This window comes from Anomaloglossus baeobatrachus, chromosome 4 (genome assembly GCF_048569485.1).
Source record: "Anomaloglossus baeobatrachus isolate aAnoBae1 chromosome 4, aAnoBae1.hap1, whole genome shotgun sequence".
Taxonomy (NCBI): domain Eukaryota; kingdom Metazoa; phylum Chordata; class Amphibia; order Anura; family Aromobatidae; genus Anomaloglossus; species Anomaloglossus baeobatrachus.
Window position 1 is genome coordinate 434,276,382 of NC_134356.1, and position 14,813 is coordinate 434,291,194.

Here is a 14,813-nt window from a genome sequence, read left to right on the forward strand (position 1 = left end):
AGCAGAATAGCCAATATGCTGACTTCAACGGAAGATCGGTAAATGTATCAAAATAAAGGATTATTCAAGTTGGATTCACAAGTGAAGTTTTTGGGGGCGAAGTAAGGCCTCATTCAGACGTCAGCTTGTCATGTACGGGTGCTATCTAGTTTATTATGGATAGCACTTGTACCGATGTCAGTCTATGGGGCTGTCTAAATGTCTGTAATTTTTTTTATCACAGAGAGGTCGGTGCAAACTCGCAGAGATATGTCCGATATTCATCTGAGTGTCGGATGAAACTCGCCAATAAAAGTCTATGGGTCCATTAAAAAAAAAAAGAAAAGAAAAAAAAAGTTTTTCACTGACTGATACACTGTTTCCCCCGAAAATAAGCCATAATATGAATTTACAGGAGTTTGGGAGTATGCTTGAAATATAAGCCATACTCCAAATATAGGCCCTAGTTACAGGCAGGGTCGACGTTACGGGAAGTCACACTGCGCAATTTCTCAGGGCTCACACTCTCTTAGGGACTCCAACATATGTATTCCGAGGTTAAGGTTGTTTAAGGACCTTTGATGACTTCACAGTCATGTGACCAAAAGTCTCTTAATTACAGGAGTCTAAAATAACTGAAAAGGAGACAGGCTGGTATGCAGGACTGGCATCAGGGAGAAGGGAGAGCAAACTGAGCAATTTCACAGTGCCTCCATTCTCTTACGGGCCCCAGGAATTATATCTTGTTGATAAGGTTGCTTAAGGACCTTTGTGACTTCACGTCATGTTATCAAAGATCTCCTAATTGCAAGAGTCTAAAGGCCCCGTCACACTAAGCAACATCGCTAGCAACATCGCTGCTAACGAACAACTTTTGTGACGTAGCAGCGATGTTGCTGGTGATGTCGCTGTGTGTGACATCCAGCAACAACCTGGCCCCTGCTGTGAAATCGTTGGTTGTTGCTGAATGTCCTGGGCCATTTTTTAGTTGTTGCTGTCCCGCTGTGAAGCGCAGATCGCTGTGTGTGACAGCGACAGAGCAACAACTAAATGTGCAGGCAGCAGGAGCCGGCTTCTGCGGACACTGGTAACCACAGTAAACATCGAGTAACCAAGAAGCCCTGTCCTTGGTTACCCGATATTTACCTTTGTTACCAGCCTCCGCCGCTCTCACTGTCAGTGCCGGCTCCTGCTCTGTGCACATGTAGCTGCAGGACACATCGGGTTAATTAACCCGATGTGTGCTGTAACTAGGAGAGCAAGGAGCCAGCGCTAAGCAGTGTGTGCTGCTCCCTGCTCTGTGCAGCTGCACCCTGTACTCTATACCCTATATATGTACCCTGTGCAGCTGCACCCGGTGTGCGCTGCTCCCTGCTCTGTGCACATTTAGCTGCAGCACACATCGGGTAATTAACCCGATGTGTGCTGTAACTAGGAGAGCAGGGAGCCAGCGCTCAGTGTGCGCTGCTCCCTGCTCTCTGCACGTGTAGCTGCATGCGCTGGTAACCAAGGTAAATATCGGGTTGGTTACCCGATATTTACCTTAGTTACCAAGCGCAGCATGTTCCACACGGCGCTGGGGACTGGTCACTGGTTGCTGGTGAGCTCACCAGCAACTCGTGTAGCGACGCTCCAGCGATCCCTGCCAGGTCAGGTTGCTGGTGGGATCGCTGGAGCGTCGCAGTGTGACATCTCACCAGCAACCTCCTAGCAACTTACCAGCGATCCCTATCGTTGTTGGGATCGCTGGTAAGTTGTTTAGTGTGACTGGACCTTAAGGATGAAGAGGAGACAGTCTGGTGTGGATAGATAGATGATAGATAGATACGCTGCGATGTCGCTAATGGCGCCGGATGTGCGTCACAAACACCGTGACCCCGACGATATATCGTTAGCGATGTCGCAGCGTGTAAAGCACCCATAAGGCTGTGTACACCTGTTGCAGATTTGTCATATTTTTTAAGCATTTTTCACTGTCAATTTGTCACAAAACCTAAAGGGTTTCCTGATGCCAGCAAAGTGAATGAGAATTCTCAAGTCTCATGCACACGTTGAGTATTTTCTCTTTGCAGATTGGGTACAGATTTAAGTCTGCAGCATGTCAGTTCTTTCGGGGTTTTTCCTGCACATTTCACCTATACTAATATATGGGAAAAATCTGCACAACAACCCTCTCCCAGCAAAAAAGCACTTATCTTGCCAAGAAATGCAGAAATTTCTGCTCCAAATACTTTACCTGGACACATAACCTAAACAGTTTCGTACTTGTTTTATCGGTTTTTCACTAATGAGAGGGAAAAAAAAAGTTTATGTTCTTTCTACTGTGTTTCTCAGAATATAAGACAGGGTATTATATGATTTGTTGCTCTGAAAGATGGGCTAGGGCTTATTTTCAGGGGCATTCTGGAACATGAATCTATCTACAGTGCTGGCCAAAAGTATTGGCACCCCTGCAGTTCTGTCAGACAATACTCAGTTTCTTCTTGAAAATGATTGCAATCACAAATTCTTTGGTATTATTATCTTCATTTAATTTGTCTTCAATCAAAGAAAAAAAAATGTCATAAAGCCAACTTGGATATAATTCCACACTAAACATAAAAAAGGGGTGGACAAAAGTATTGGCACTGTTTGAAAAATCATGTGATGCTTCTCTAATTTGTGTAATTAACAGCACCTGTAACTTACCTGTGGCACCTAACAGGTGTTGGCAATAACTAAATCACACTTTTAGCCAGTTGACATGGATTAAAGTTGACTCAACCTCTGTCCTGTGTCCTTGTGTGTACCACATTGAGCATGGAGAAAAGAAAGAAGACCAAAGAACTGTCTGAGGACTTGAGAATCCAAATTGTGAGGAAGCATGAGCAATCTCAAGGCTACAAGTCCATCTCCAAAGACCTGAAAGTTCCTGTGTCTACGGTGCGCAGTGTCATCAAGAAGTTTAAAGCCCATGGCACTGTGGCTAACCTCCCTAGATGTGGAAAAAAAAGAAAAATTGCCGAGAGATTTCAACGCAAGATTGTGCGGATGGTGGATAAAGAACCTCGACTAACATCCAAACAAGTTTAAGCTGCCCTGCAGTCCGAGGGTACAACAGTGTCAACCCATACTATCCGTCGGCGTCTGAATGAAAAGGGACTGTATGGTAGGATACCCAGGAAGGCCCCACTTCTTACCGAGAGACATAAAAAAGCCAGGCTGGAGTTTGACAAAACTTACCTGAGAAAGCCTAAAACGTTTTGGAAGAATGTTCTCTGGTCAGATGAGACAAAAGTAGAGCTTTTTGGGAAAAGCCATCAACATAAAGTTTACAGGAAAAAAAAAGGCATTCAAAGAAAAGAACACGGTCCCTACAGTCAAACATGGCGAAGATACCATGATGTTTTGGGGTTGCTTTGCTGCCTCTGGCACTGGACTGCTTGACCGTGTGCATGGCATTATGAAGTCTGAAGACTACCAACACATTTTACAGCATAATGTAGGGCCCAGTGTGAGAAAGCTGGGTCTCCCTCAGAGGTCATGGGTCTTCCAGCAGGACAATGACCCAAAACACCCTTCAAAAAGCACTAGAAAATGGTTTGAGAGAAAGCACTGGAGACTGCTAAAGTTGCCAGCAATGAGTCCAGATCTGAATCCCATAGAACACCCGTGGAGAGATCTCAAAATGGCAGTTTGGAGAAGGCACCCTCCAAATCTCAGGGACCTGGAGCAGTTTGCCAAAGAAGAATGGTCTAAAATTCCAGCAGAGCATTGTAAGAAACTCATTGATGGTTACCGGAAGCGGTTGTTCGCCGTTATTTTAGCTAAAGGTTGTGCAACCAAGTATTAGGCTTAAGGGGGCTTTACACGCTGCGACATCACTAATGCGGAGTCGTTGGGGTCACGGAATTTGTGACGCACATCCGGCCGCATTAGCGATGTTGCTGCGTGTGACACCGATGAGCGATTTTGCATCGTTGCAAAAATGTGCAAAATCGCTCATCGGGGACATGGGGGTCCATTCTCGATTATCGTTACTGCAGCAGTAACGATGTAGTTCGTTGCTCCTGCGGCAGCACACATCGCTATGTGTGACGCCGCAGGAACGAGGAAGCTCTCCTTACCTGCCTCCCGGCCGCTATGAGGAAGGAAGGAGGTGGGCGGGATGTTACGTCCCGCTCATCTCCGCCCCTCCGCTGCTATTGGGCGGCCGCTCAGTGACGTCGCTGTGACGCCGCACGGACCGCCCCCTTAGAAAGGAGGCGGTTCGCCGGTCACAGCGACGTCGCCGGGCAGGTAAGTATGTGTAACGGGTCTGGGCGATGTTGTGCGGCACGGGCAGCGATTTGCCCGTGTCGCGCAACAGATGGGGGCGGGTACCCACACTAGCGATATCGGGACCGATATCGCAGTGTGTAAAGTAACCTTAAGGGTGCCAATACTTTTGTCTGGCCCATTTTTGGAGTTTTGTGTGAAATGATCAATGATTTGATTTTTGTTTCATTCTCTTTTGTGTTTTTTCATTGCAAGCAAAATAAATGAAGATAATAATACCAAAGAATTTGTGATTGCAATAATTTTCAAGGAGAAACTGAGTATTGTCTGACAGAATTGCAGGGGTGCCAATACTTTTGGCCAGCACTGTAGATAGATTCATGTTCCAGAATGCCCCTGAAAATAAGCCCTAGCCCATCTTTCAGAGCAACAAATAATATAATACCCTGTCTTATATTCTGAGAAACACAGTAGAAAGAACATAAACTTTTTTTTTCCCTCTCATTAGTGAAAAACTGATAAAACAAGTACGAAACTGTTTAGGTTATGTGTCCAAGTAAAGTATTTGGAGCAGAAATTTCTGCATTTCTTGGCAAGATAAGTGCTTTTTTGCTGGGAGAGGGTTGTTGTGCAGATTTTTCCCATATATTAGTATAGGTGAAATGTGCAGGAAAAACCCCGAAAGAACTGACATGCTGCAGACTTAAATCTGTACCCAATCTGCAAAGAGAAAATACTTTTTTTGTCAGAGTCTGCAGGGTACAGTTTGGGCTCAGCTTCTGAACCTGCTACATGGATGCGTTACATCTTTGATAACATTTTGAAAAATATTGAAAAATTGTAGTGTACGCAGATAACTTTTCAGTTCACAAAACCATCAAAAAACAAATAAGGCAGGTATACCTTATATTAAGACATCTAAGATTACAGAAATAACCATCATAAAGGACATATGCACACAATTTACCTGAGTGATTTCTGTTAATGGGATTTCACATGGACAAAGCAATTCCTTAGGAGGTGGTTCCACAAGTACAGGAGGGAGTTCTGACTTTGCCGTCTCTTCTAGAGCCTCAATTGGAGATTTAGTGCAGATATTTTCCTTGTCGCTGTCATCTTTTAGTTTATGTTCTATAGCCATAGTAGAATCAGACTTGATAGTCATTGCAGAGGATCTGGAACGAACAGGCCTGCCACGCTGCACGGTCTCCCATCCTTCAGCATCAATCTGATCAGCAGCAACAACTAGTTAAAATACAAAAAAATAAATTAAAATAAAAGCTACCAAGGTAATGTGTATATGGTAAAAAAGAGCTTCATCATTAATTATATATATTACCAAAACACTGCATCCAAACTTCTCCAAATTTGTTATGTCAAAGACGAAATGTACATGGATCGCGAGCAAAATCCCTTTGTAACAATTCTAACGCTACTCATGTAGGGCCTTTTACAACGGCAAATGCAAACAATAAGAGAACAAAATTTGATTGTTTGCCCCCATACAGATTGCATGTCGTCAGCAGCAATAATATTAAATGCACTGGTCTACATTTGAAAATAATAATAAAATTGTAGACCTAAGTGTCTTCACTGATTTTACACAAAAATGAAAGTTGCTAATTCCAGATAAGAAGTAAAAAACAAAAAAATACACAATATATAAAACAATTTTGCAAATGAAAAATGATTGATCAAAGTTTTATATGTCAAACATTGGGTTATAAGAAATTCTGAAGAAGCGATAGTATGTAATATATTTGTTTCATGCACAAAATGAGTCTATCGTCTAAATATGTATATAACCAATAGAGAAGAAATCGGGTTTTAGCCGCGCTATACCACAGGATTCAATCTTGTAAAAGAATTCCTTTATTTGAAGTCTATGCGTTTCAGAGATATATCCATCTCCTTCCTCAGGACATTCAAGGAATCATAAGACTTATGACTTATGATTCCTTGAATGTCCTGAGGAAGGAGATGGTTATATCTCTGAAATGCGTAGACTTGTACTTCAAATAAAGGAAATCTTTTACAAGCTTGAATCCTGTGGTATAGCGTGGCTGAAACCCAATTTCTTCTCTATTGGTTATATACACTGTACCGCTCGGGGCTGCAGCTGACCACCAACATTATAAGCTTCTCCAGGGGTTGTGACTTTCACAACCTGAATAGGTGAGTGATATTCCTTTATCCTCACTACCCCCCTACCGGGTAAGACCCTATTGCGCTTTTTGCCCCACAATGTTTCCCGTTCTATCGTCTAACTAAGAGAGCAGTAGATGTTTAACTTTTCAATGTTAGGGAGAAAGAAGGGAATTTTGTTTACTTACCGTAAATTCCTTTTCTTCTAGCTCCTATTGGGAGACCCAGACAATTGGGTGTATAGCTTCTGCCTCTGGAGGCCACACAAAGTAATTACACTTTAAAAAGTGTAACCCCTCCCCTCTGCCTATACACCCTCCCGTGCATCACGGGCCCCTCAGTTTTGGTGCAAAAGCAGGAAGGAGGAAACTTATAAATTGGTCTGGGGTAAATTCAATCCGAAGGATGTTCGGAGACTGAAAACCATGAACCAAAAGAACAATTCAACATGAACAACATGTGTACACAAAAGAACAACCAGCCCGAAGGGAACAGGGGCGGGTGCTGGGTCTCCCAATAGGAGCTAGAAGAAAAGGAATTTACGGTAAGTAAACAAAATTCCCTTCTTCTTTGTCGCTCCATTGGGAGACCCAGACAATTGGGATGTCCAAAAGCAATCCCTGGGTGGGTAACAGAATACCTCGATAAAAAGAGCCGGAAACCGGCCCCCTCTTACAGGTGGGCAATTGCCGCCTGAAGGACTCGCCTACCTAGGCTAGCCTCTGCCGAAGTATAGGCATGCACCTGATAGTGTTTTGTGAAGGTGTGCAGACTAGACCAGGTAGCCGCCTGACACACCTGCTGAGACGTAGCCTGGTGCCGCAAAGCCCAGGACGCGCCTACGGACCTGGTAGAATGGGCTTTTAGCCCTGAAGGAATCTGAAGCCCCGATGAACGGTAAGCTTCAAGAATCGGTTCCTTGATCCACCTAGCCAAGGTTGACTTGGAAGCCTGAGACCCCTTACGCTGGCCAGCGACAAGGACAAAGAGCGCATCCGAACGGCGCAGGGGCGCCGTGCGAGAAATGTAGATTCTGAGTGCTCTCACGAGGTCTAACAAGTGCAAATCCTTTTCACATTGGTGAACTGGATGAGGGCAAAAAGAAGGCAAGGAGATATCCTGATTGAGATGAAAAGGGGATACCACCTTGGGGAGAAATTCCGGGACCGAACGCAGGACCACCTTATCCTGGTGAAACACCAGGAAGGGGGCTTTGCATGACAGCGCTGCTAGCTCAGACACTCTCCTAAGTGAAGTGACTGCCACTAGGAAGGCCACTTTCTGTGAAAGACGAGATAGAGAGATCTCCCGCATCGGCTCGAAAGGTGGTTTCTGAAGAGCCGTCAGCACCGTGTTAAGATCCCAGGGTTCTAGCGGACGCTTGTAAGGTGGGACTATGTGGCAAACTCCCTGCAGGAACGTGCGGACCTGCGAGAGTCTGGCTAGACGCTTTTGAAAAAACACTGAAAGCGCCGACACTTGTCCCTTGAGAGAGCCGAGAGACAAACCCTTGTCCAATCCTGATTGAAGAAAGGAAAGAAAAGTGGGCAATGCAAACGGCCAGGGAGCAAAACCCCTATCCGAGCACCAGGCTAAGAAGATCTTCCAAGTCCTGTGGTAGATCTTGGCGGACGTTGATTTCCTGGCCTGTCTCATGGTGGCAATGACATCTTGAGATAACCCTGATGACGCTAGGAGCCAAGACTCAATGGCCACACAGTCAGGTTGAGGGCCGCAGAATTCAGATGGAAAAATGGCCCTTGAGACAGCAAGTCTGGTCGGTCTGGGAGTGCCCACGGTTGCCCCACCGTGATGTGCCACAGATCCGGGTACCACGATCACCTCGGCCAGTCTGGAGCGACGAGGATGGCGCGCCTGCAGTCGGACCTGATCTTGCGTAGCACTCTGGGCAGTAGTGCCAGAGGGGGAAATACATAGGGTAGTCGAAACTGCGACCAGTCCTGAACTAACGCGTCTGCCGCCAGAGCTCTGTGATCTTTGGACCGAGCCATGAATGCCGGGACTTTGTTGTTGTGCCGAGACGCCATGAGGTCGACGTCCGGCGTTCCCCAGCGGCAACAGATCTCTAGAAACACGTCCGGGTGAAGAGACCATTCCCCTGCGTCCATGCCCTGGCGACTGAGAAAGTCTGCTTCCCAGTTTTCTACGCCCGGGATGTGAACTGCGGAGATGGTGGAGGCTGTGGCTTCCGCCCACAGCAGAATCCGCCGAACTTCTTGGAATGCTTGACGACTGCGTGTGCCGCCCTGGTGGTTGATGTATGCGACCGCCGTGGCGTTGTCTGATTGTATTCGGATCTGTCTGCCCTCCAGCCACCGCTGGAACGCCTGTAGGGCTAGATACACTGCCCTTATCTCCAGAACATTGATCTGCAGGGAGGACTCCGTCGGAGTCCAGGTTCCCTGAGCCCTGTGGTGGAGGAAGACCGCTCCCCACCCTGACAGGCTCGCGTCTGTCGTGACCACAGCCCAGGATGGGGGCAGGAAGGATTTTCCCTTCGACAAAGAAGTGGGAAGAAGCCACCACTGAAGGGAGGTTTTGGCTGCTCTTGACAGGGAAACGTTCCTGTCGAGGGACGTCGACCTCTTGTCCCATTTGCGGAGAATGTCCCATTGAAGTGGACGCAGATGAAACTGCGCAAAGGGAACTGCTTCCATTGCTGCCACCATCTTCCCTAGGAAGTGCATAAGGCGTCTCAAAGAGTGTGACTGACCCTGAAGAAGAGATTGGACCCCTGTCTGTAGTGAACGCTGTTTGTCCAGCGGAAGCTTCACTATCACTGACAGAGTATGAAACTCCATCCCGAGGTAAGTCAGGGATTGGGTCGGTGTCAATTTTGACTTTGGGAAATTGATGATCCACCCGAACCTCTGGAGAGTCTCCAGGGCAATGGTCAGGCTGTGCTGGCAAGCCACCCAGGAGGGTGCCTTGACTAGGAGATCGTCTAAGTAAGGGATCACCGAGTGGCCCTGAGAGTGTAGGACCGCCACCACTGTTGCCATGATCTTGGTGAAGACCCGTGGGGCTGTCGCCAAGCCGAAAGGCAGTGCCACGAACTGAAGGTGTTCGTCCCCAATGGCGAAACGCAAGAAGCGTTGATGTTCGGGTGCGATCGGCACATGGAGATAAGCATCCTTGATGTCTATTGATGCTAGGAAGTCTCCTTGTGACATTGAGGCGATGACTGAGCGGAGAGATTCCATCCGAAACCTTCTGGTGCTGACATGCTTGTTGAGCAGTTTGAGGTCTAGAATGGGACGGAAAGATCCGTCCTTTTTTGGCACCACGAACAAGTTGGAGTAGAAGCCGTGACCATGCTCCTGAGGGGGAACGGGAATCACCACTCCTTCTGCCTTCAGAGCATTCACCGCCTGAAAAAGTGCAGCGGCTCGCTCTGGGGGCGGAGATGTTGTGAAGAAACGAGTTGGAGGATGAGAGCTGAACTCTATCCTGTAACCGTGAGACAGAATGTCTCTCACCCATCGGTCTTGGACATGTGGCCACCAGGCGTCGCAAAAGCGGGAGAGCCTGCCACCGACCGAGGATGCGGTTTGGGGAGGCCGAGAGTCATGAAGAGGCCGCCTTGGTGGCGGTGCCTCCGGCGGTCTTTTTAGGCCGTGACTTAGACCGCCATGCAGAAGGGTTCCTCTGGCCCTTCTCCGACCTGTTTGACGTGGAGGAATGTGACTTGGCCGAGGGCCGAAAGGACTGAAACCTCGATTGAAACTTTCGCTGTTGAGGTTTGTTTTGTTTAGACTGGGGTAAGGACGAGTCCTTTCCCTTGGATTGTTTAATAATTTCGTCCAATTGCTCGCCAAACAAACGGTCGCCAGAAAATGGCAAACCGGTTAAGAATTTCTTGGAGGCAGAGTCTGCCTTCCATTCACGTAGCCACATGGCTCTGCGGACTGCCACCGAATTGGCGGATGCTACCGCTGAACGGCTCACCGAGTCCAGGACGGCGTTCATGGCGTAGGACGAAAAAGCCGACGCCTGAGAAGTCAGAGACACAACCTGCGGAGTAGCGGTGCGTGTGACCGCAGTAATCTCAGACAGACAAGCTGAGATAGCTTGGAGCGCCCACACTGCCGCGAATGCCGGAGCAAAAGATGCTCCTATGGCTTCATAGATGGATTTCATCATGAGCTCTATCTGCCTGTCAGTGGCATCCTTGAGCGATGAACCATCTGCCACTGAAACCACAGATCTGGCCGCCAGCCTAGAGACTGGAGGATCCACTTTTGGACACTGAGCCCAACCCTTCACTACTTCCGGGGGGAAGGGATAACGTGTGTCATTAAGGCGCTTAGTAAAACGCTTGTCCGGGTATGCTCTGTGCTTCTGGACAGCATCCCTGAAATTAGAGTGATCGAAAAAGGCACTCCGTGTACGTTTGGGAAACCGAAACTGGTGTTTCTCCTGCTGTGAAGCCGCCTCCTCTACAGTTGGAGTTGGAGGAGAAATTTCTAGCACCTGGTTGATGGACGCTATCAGGTCATTTACTATGGCGTCCCCTTCAGGTGTATCTAGATTGAGAGCACCGTCAGGGTCTGAGCCCTGAGCTGCGCCTTCCTCTTCATCCTCTAGAGAGTCCTCATGCTGAGACCCTGAGCAGCGTGATGAAGTGGAGGAAGGTCCCCAGCGAGCCCGCTTCACCGGTCTGGGACTGCGGTCCGAGTCAGAGTCCTCACCGTGGGACCTATGTGTCACCTCAGGAGCAGATTGCTGCGCCAACTGAGGGGGACCTGGGGACGAAGAACGCACAGTGCCCTGCATCTGTGTTGTAGGTCTGGACTGCAAGGCTTCTAGTATCTTAGCAGACCATTTGTCCATAGACTGAGCCATGGACTGTGAAAGCGACTCAGACAGTTTGTCAGCCAAAACTGCAAACTCTGTCCCTGTCACCTGGACAGTGGGAACCGGTGTCTCTACCTGAGCCGGGGGTCCCACCAGTGCCTGAGGCTCCGGCTGAGTGAGTGTCACAGGGGCCGAGCATTGCACACAATGAGGGTAGGTGGAACCTGCAGGTAGCACAGCCGCACATGAGGTACAGGTTGCAAAATAAGCCTGTGCCTTGGTACCCTTGCTCTTTGCGGACGACATGTTGTTGTCCTCCAAGAGATAAATAAGGGATCACCGTGATCACTGAGGGATATATATAGCCTCAAGTTAACAGTACAGCCGCACCTTGTATACACAAAAGATATATATATATACAGTTCGGCACTCTGGGGGGTCCAGCACCGGCAGACCGGTGTGGCTTACCAACCGCTCTGTGTGGCCACCAGATTCCCTGCCCTGGGTCTCCCTCAGCTGCAGCCAGAAGTTCTCCACCGCAGAATGTGCTGAAAAAATGGCTGACGGCGTTCTCAGAGGAGGAGGGAGGCGTGGGCGTAGTCACAAAAGTGCGGGAATCTGGTGCCCCAGCGTGAGTAGTGAGGGGGGCGGAGGACAGCTCAGTGTACTCCAGCCCTCACTGTCGGCGTCATACCGACCGTCCCGCCCTTTTCCCTGACTGGCAGGCTTGGGGGCGGGAGAATACTATACTAGGCCGCAAAAGCCGGGGACTAAAGTTAAAACCGCGGCCGGCCGGCAGTGCACGGTCGGCGCGGTAGTCCCGGACCCATACCCACGCCGCAGTCGCTGCAGCGTCTGGGCCCAAGGTGCTTTATGCGCCGTCCCAACGGGGACACAGAGTACCTGTGGATGCAGGGCCATGTCCCTGACGATACTCCGTCTCCTGTCCGGCAGATTCCCCCAGGGGCTGCGGAGGGAGACCGGTCCCAGTGTCTGGATGACCGGATAGGATCCCACTTCCCCAGAGCCCCTAAGGGATGGGGAAGGAAAGCGGCATGTGGCTCCAGCCTGTGTACCCGCAATGGGTACCTCAACCTTAACAACACCGCCGACCTGAGTGGGGTGAGAAGGGAGCATGCCGGGGGCCCCATAGGGGCCCTCTTTTCTTCCATCCGATAAAGTCAGCAGCTGCTGCTGACTAAAACGTGGAGCTTGCGTGAATGTGTGCCTCCTTCAACACAAAGCAAAAAACTGAGGGGCCCGTGATGCACGGGAGGGTGTATAGGCAGAGGGGAGGGGTTACACTTTTTAAAGTGTAATTACTTTGTGTGGCCTCCAGAGGCAGAAGCTATACACCCAATTGTCTGGGTCTCCCAATGGAGCGACAAAGAAATGTTCTCTTTTTGATGCTCCGGAATAGTCATGATCAGGGTTGTCACACTGTAAATCCCAGCTGTAGTCTGCTATCATGTTTGTGTTCCATCTTCCATGCTATCTATGTTCCATAGTCCTGATGTCTTGGTGAAACCCTACTCCTTATTCTTCGTTTATAGCTCCAAGATTGAAGGGGAAAGGGGAAGTAGTTCAGTTTTGTTTTCACGCTGCTTATATAGCTACTAGAAGGTGGCCCGATTCTACGCATCGGGTATTCTAGAATTTACGTATTGTGTAGTTCATGTATGATTTTTGTTATATATATATATATATATATATATATATATATATATATATATATATATATATATATATATATATAGATGTTGTTGTGTGTAGTTACCAAGTGTTTGTGTAGGGCGCTGTACATGTTCTGGGTGTTGTCTGGGTGTGGCGGGGGGTGAGAGCGGTGTTGTATGTGTGTTGCGTGTGTTGCGTTGTTTGTGGAGCGCGGTGTGTCTGTAGCGTTGTGTGTGTGTGTGTTGCGCAGTTTGTGTGGGTGTGGTGTGTTTTGGGGGGAGGTATGTTTTGTGCAATGTGTGTGTTGTGCGGTATGTGCGTATATTTATGTATGCCGTGGTGTTTGTGTGTTGGGTGTTGGGTGTGTGCGGCGTTGTCTGTGTGTGTCTGTGTATGGCGGTGTTTGTGGTTCCCAGTGTGTGTGTGGTGTGTTGTGTGTGTTGGGGGGAGGTGTGCACCTCCCATCGTGCTCCATCCCCCATGCTGCGCACCCCCCATCGTGCCCCATCCCCCATGCTGCGCACCCCCCATCGTGCTCCATCCCCCATGCTGCCCACCCCCCATCGTGCTCCATCCCCTATGCTGCGCATTCCCCATCGTGCTCCATCCCGGATGCTGCGCACCCCCCATCGTGCTCCATCCCCCATGCTGCGCACTCCCTATCGTGCTCCATCCCCCATGCTGCGCACTCCCCATCGTGCTCCATCCCCCATGCTGCGCACTCCCCATGCTGCGCACCCCCCATCCTGCTACTTCCCCCATGCTGCGCACCCCATCTAGCTCCATCCCCCATGCTATAATAGTTCTCCTATTATACTCAGAGAGGAGTATAATAGGAGAACTATAATAGGAGGAGTAGTCCTGGGGGGAGAGGAGTATAATGCCGGCTCCCTGCACATGTGTACCGGGAGCCGGTGTACGCTAGTAACTATGATACACATCGGGTAACTAAGGGACCTTAGTTACCCGATGTGTATAATGGTTACCAGCGTTCACCGGCTCCGTCAAGATCCCAGCATCGCAAGGTTATGTCTGGCACTGCTGGGATCCTGACGGAGCCGGTGTACGCTGGTAACTATGATACACATCGGGTAATTAAGGGACCTTAGTTACCCGATGTGTATAATGGTTACCAGCGTTCACCGGCTCCGTCACGATCCCAGCAGCGCAAGGTTGTGTCTGGCGATGCGTGCGGAGAGCCGGGGCGAGTGGCCAATCCATGCGGAGGGCGGGGCCAGGCCGAGGCGAGCGACCAAACCGTGGGGGGGCGGAGCTGAGGCGAGCGGCCAATCCGTGCGGGGGGGGGCCATGGCGAGCCCAGCGGCCAATCAGCTTTGTGTCACCGTAAGGACACAATTTTGGAGCAAGACAGACAGACAGACAGACAGACAGACAGAATAAGGCAATTATATATATAGATAAAAGTGATGTCGGCAGTTTCTACCTGCTTAACAAGCAGTCTTCCTATTAGTTATTCCAATTTAATTTTCAGCATTATTCAACATATGTAAATAATATAATCATAAACAAATGTTTCTATAGAAAAAAATAATAATATATGTTAATTTATTACTGTAAGAGGTCCTCAGTAAGCAGCATTTTGTAGAAAAACTGGATGTGACTGGAGAAAACGTGATTTTTGGATTCAGCACATTAAAATTCATAAAGATCATATGTTATCTTGTTGTCAACAAAACTGATGTAGAGCAGTGTTTTCAATGTTATGCTAACACCAATTATTTTACAGACCACATAAAAGATATAATCAGACGGCAAAGAAGCATTTGCTCATTCATTGGCTGGTCACTGCCATGGTTCACATGAGCCAATGATCAGGAATGGAGATTTGGAAAACCATTGGCCATATAAAAATGCATATAATAATAAAGAAGCAAATAAGACAAAAAAAAAAACAAAACAAAAAAAAACTAATCAGAATA

The 14,813-nt window shown here is 48.4% G+C and overlaps 1 protein-coding gene across 2 annotated transcripts in view; it reads right to left on the minus strand.

Annotated features, from left to right (window-relative positions):
• SCAPER (S-phase cyclin A associated protein in the ER) overlaps positions 1-14,813 on the minus strand; it is a 542,550-nt gene that overhangs the window by 443,061 nt on the left and 84,676 nt on the right. For both annotated transcript variants that reach the window (XM_075345474.1, XM_075345473.1), the window contains exon 8: positions 5,204-5,481. In XM_075345474.1, the coding sequence (XP_075201589.1) occupies positions 5,204-5,481 (278 nt within the window). The remainder of the gene's footprint in view (positions 1-5,203; positions 5,482-14,813) is intronic.